This window comes from Gekko japonicus, unplaced genomic scaffold (genome assembly GCF_001447785.1).
Source record: "Gekko japonicus isolate JY-2015 unplaced genomic scaffold, Gekko_japonicus_V1.1 scaffold894, whole genome shotgun sequence".
Taxonomy (NCBI): Eukaryota; Metazoa; Chordata; class Lepidosauria; order Squamata; family Gekkonidae; genus Gekko; species Gekko japonicus.
The window spans coordinates 293,622-297,545 of NW_015161975.1; the positions used below are offsets into that span (position 1 = coordinate 293,622).

Sequence of the window (3,924 nt, forward strand, 5' to 3'; positions counted from 1 at the left end):
ACTGACCGGCTCTGCCCCACTTTGCTTTCTGCCCAGGGCTGGAGCACGGCGGGGCCCGGGGAGATGCTGACCGAGGACCTGCCCCACTTCAGCCTCACCCCCTTGGAGTACATCAGCAACGTAAGAGCTGCTGGGAGGGGGAGGAGAGGGCGCGGGCGGGGAGGGGGCACCGGGGCTGGATCGGGCCTGGCGGCTGTGCAGGCCCAAAGTGTGGCCGGGGAGCCCTCAAGAAGGGCCCCAAAGGGAGATGTCCGACAGAGCGGCCAGGGGGGGGGGGCTTTTGCTTCTCCACCGGGAGGTGCCGTTTTGGTACAAGAACAGAGCACCGAGGCCGTAGCACTGTGTAAAGAAACGCCTGGGATCCATTAGAAGTTTAGCAGCATATTTGAGCCTAAATGCTTATTGAGATCAGCGCCATGTCTGAATTTTTGTGAAGCACTTTACGAGCAAGAGAGCTTTTGTACGGCTCTCCTGTTTCCTGAGGAAGAACCAATTTCGAAACGTTGCTACATAATCCGGAGACGACGTTGATGATGTATTTTTACACTAGGATTTTCTTATGATTTGAGGGAATCTGTTCATTGTGTCGTCGTGCTTGTTGACCATAATATACAGAAAGCATCTTCTTTGCACGTCTGGTTGACTGCTTGATCTGTGGGGTCAGACTCCCACGACTGTTTTCTTTACATTTGGTTCTCTAAGAAATACAAGTGGACATGTAAAGTCCTAAAGATAACCTTATTCAAAGTTTGTAGTATAAACAGCTAATGTCTAATAGCTGTTGTAGATTTTTCCGGGCTGCTTGGCCGTGGTCTTGGCACTGTAGGACTTGACGTTATGCCAGTAGCTGTGACCGGCATCCTCAGAGGTATAACAGAGGATTCTCGTTGTCAAGGATGCCAGTCACAGCTACGGGTGAACCGTCAGGTCCTACAATGCCAAGACCACAGCTGGACAGCCCGGAAAATCTACAACTAATGAACTCCAGCCGTGATAGCCTTCGACAACATATTTAACATCTAATACGTTCATACATATTCAATACGGTCCACACAGGACTCTTTAGATGAGTTCCGACTTCCAAATGAAAACTTCAGATGCAGTTCAGCACGTTAGAACCTAGCCAGGCTCTTTTCCCATGCAGCTGAGGTCTTCTCTAGAGCGGCCGGTGGCGACGGATGCCCGGGTTCTCTTCGTTTCAGTTTCCCTTCCTTCAAGCCGCTCTCCAGAAGAACCTGCCGAGTTCACAAAACCTCCTGCGGACTGTTGCACAACAGTCTACAAAACGTCTCGCTGACTTGAAATGCAGGCTTTGGCTATTGCGGTTCCTGTGAGCGTCACTCTGTGGCCGGGCAGCCCCCCTGCCCACCCTGAATGGCAGCCTGGTCTTTATCCTGAGCCGGGTGGCAGCCTGTTTCCGGGCCGCAGCCTCCTCTCTCACACGGCTGCTGATGCCAGTCTGCCCCCCCCCCCCCCCCGCCAGTCTGGTGCAGTGGTGAAGGGCGCGGACTCTAATCTGGGAGAACCGAGTTCGATTCCCCACTCCTCCACTTGCAGCTGCTGGATGACCTTGGGCAAGCCGTAGCTCTGATAAGAGCTGTTCTCTCAGGAGCAGTCCTCGAAAGAGCTCTCTCAGCCCCACCCACCTCACGGGGTGTCTGTTGTGGGCAGGGTATAAATCCAATCTCTTCTTCTTCTTCCCCACTCCTCCACTCGCACCTGCTGGATGACCTTGGGCAAGCCGTAGCTCTGACAAGAGCAGTCCTTGAAAAAAGAGCAGTTCCTGTCAGAGCTCTCAGCCCCGCCTGCCTCCCAGGGTGTCTGTTGTGGGGAGGGGAAGGGAAAGGAGTTTGTAAACCGCTCTGAGACTCCTTTGGGTAGTGACGGGCGGGGCATAAATCCAATCTCTTCTTCTTCCCCACTCCTCCACTTGCAGCTGCTGGATGACCTTGGGCAAGCTGTAGCTCTGATAAGAGCTGTTCTCTCACGGGCAGTCCTCGAGAGAGCTCCCTCAGCCCCGCCTACCTCCCAGGGTGTCTGTTGTGAGGAGGGGAAGGGAAAGGAGTTTGTAAGCTGCTCTGAGACTCCTTTGGGTAGTGAAGGGCCAGAGGGTATGAATCCAGTCTCCTCTTCTCCTTCTTCCACCTAGATCGGCCAGTACCTGATGTCGCTGCCCCTCCACCTGGAGCCCTTCGTGACGCAGGAGGACTCGGCCCTGGAGCTGGCCCTGCACGCCGGGAAGCTCCCCTTTCCTCCGGAGCAAGGTAGGGGCAGGCCCCTCCGTCCTCTCCGGGTCCCAGACCGCCTCTCCCCTCGAGGTCCCCCCTCTGCCTCGCTTGGGGGCTGAGCCTCCTCCTCGGGCAGGAGAGAAGGGTCGGGGGCTGAGGCTGGCCCTCAGGGACAGTGTTCCCTCTGAGCTGAGAGAGTGTGAGCGAGCTCACCATTTTTTTAGCCTCCGGCTCACGCATTTCTGCCTTCGCTCTACCCCGCCCTCCCAGCCAGAGCCGGCTCCAGAGCCAGCTAATTGATGCCGCGGCCCAATCGCTCGCTCACAGCTCTCTTGCCAGTAGGAGATTCTTTGCTCACAAGGCTCCACCGCTTAGAGGGAGCCTTGCCTCAGGGGCGTGTCTGGTCTCCGTGGGCCCCGGGGAGGGTTGCCCACGGCCCAAGCCCCTCCCTGCCGATGCCCTCTTGGCACTGGTGTTGGCGGGGGCCCCTCACGACCTCCCCAGCTGCCTGTCTGGAGTGTGCCTCTGGGGGCTCCAAGGCTTCTCCTTGCAGGGTGGGGTTGTAGGAAGGAGGGTGTGGTTTTGGGGACGGTTCCGCCGCAGCGGCGTCTGCTCCTTCGGAGCTCGGGCCTGATTTCCCCTCCTGGAGAAGGAGAAGAGATTGGATTTATACCCCCTGGCCCTTCACTTGGAGTCTCAGAGTGGCTTACAAACTCCTTTCCCTTCCCCTCCCCACAATAGACAGACACCCTGTGAGGTGGGTGGGGCTGAGAGAGCTCTGGCAGAAACTGCTCTTTTTCAAGGACAGCTGTGCCAGAGCTTGTGACTGACCCAAGGTCACATCAGCAGGTGCAAGTGGAGGAGTGGGGAATCAAACCCGGTTCTCCCAGATTAGCGTCTGCGCTCCTCGCCACTACACCAAACTGGCTCTGCGGGGCCTGGCCCCCTAGCGTTTCTTCCGGGTCCCCTCCCCCCCCCCCAAATTGAATGAATGTGATTAACTTTGATCTAATTCGCTGAGGGCCCCCCCCCCCAAAAAAATCCCTAGCTATGGGGCTGGTCCGAGCCGTGCTCTCTCTCTCTCTCTCCTCCACCCCCCCCCCAGGGGACGAGGTTCCGGAGCTGGACAACATGGCCGACTACTGGCTGGGCTCCCTGGCCAGGGCCACCATGCAGACCTACTGCGAGGTCATCCTGCAGATCCCGGAACTGAGCCCCCACGCCTCCAAGCAGCTGGCCACAGACATCGGTGAGCCCAGAGGCGGGAGGGGGGGCTGCGGCGGCAGGTTCTGTCCCGCTCCCGGCCCCCTTCCTCCTAGGGGCAAGGGGGGCGGTGGGCATGCCCATGGTGGCTTCCCTGGCTGAGTCTCTCTCTCTCTCTGTGTCCCCCCCCCCCCCCCCACTACCTGGTCAACGTCCTGGACGCCCTGGGCCTGCAGCCCTCCAAGGCCCTGCAGCACACGCGGCTCCTCCTGAAGGCCAAGCCGGAGGACTACAAGCAGGCCTCCCGGCCCGTGCCCCGACGCCTGGCCAGCAGCATCGCCGCCATGCGGGGCCTGGAGCCCTGAGGCGGAACTCGGAAAGGGGGGGGGAGAGGGCGGACTCCAAGGGCCCCCCTTCACACGGAGACCCTCCCGCCTGTGTGTTTGTGTGTATGGGGGGGCTGTCAAATGGAAGTAGCAGAGAGCTCAATAAA

The 3,924-nt window shown here is 58.8% G+C and overlaps 1 protein-coding gene across 1 annotated transcript in view; it reads left to right on the plus strand.

The window, feature by feature from the left end:
* Nucleotides 1-3,918, plus strand: part of COG7 (component of oligomeric golgi complex 7) — a 27,498-nt gene extending 23,580 nt beyond the window's left edge. The window contains exons 15-18 of the mRNA XM_015429736.1: nt 5-120; nt 2,150-2,264; nt 3,334-3,477; nt 3,630-3,918. Of these exons, the coding sequence (XP_015285222.1) occupies nt 5-120; nt 2,150-2,264; nt 3,334-3,477; nt 3,630-3,796 (542 nt within the window). The 3' untranslated portion in view covers nt 3,797-3,918. The remainder of the gene's footprint in view (nt 1-4; nt 121-2,149; nt 2,265-3,333; nt 3,478-3,629) is intronic.
* The last annotated feature ends 6 nt before the right edge of the window (nt 3,919-3,924 follow it).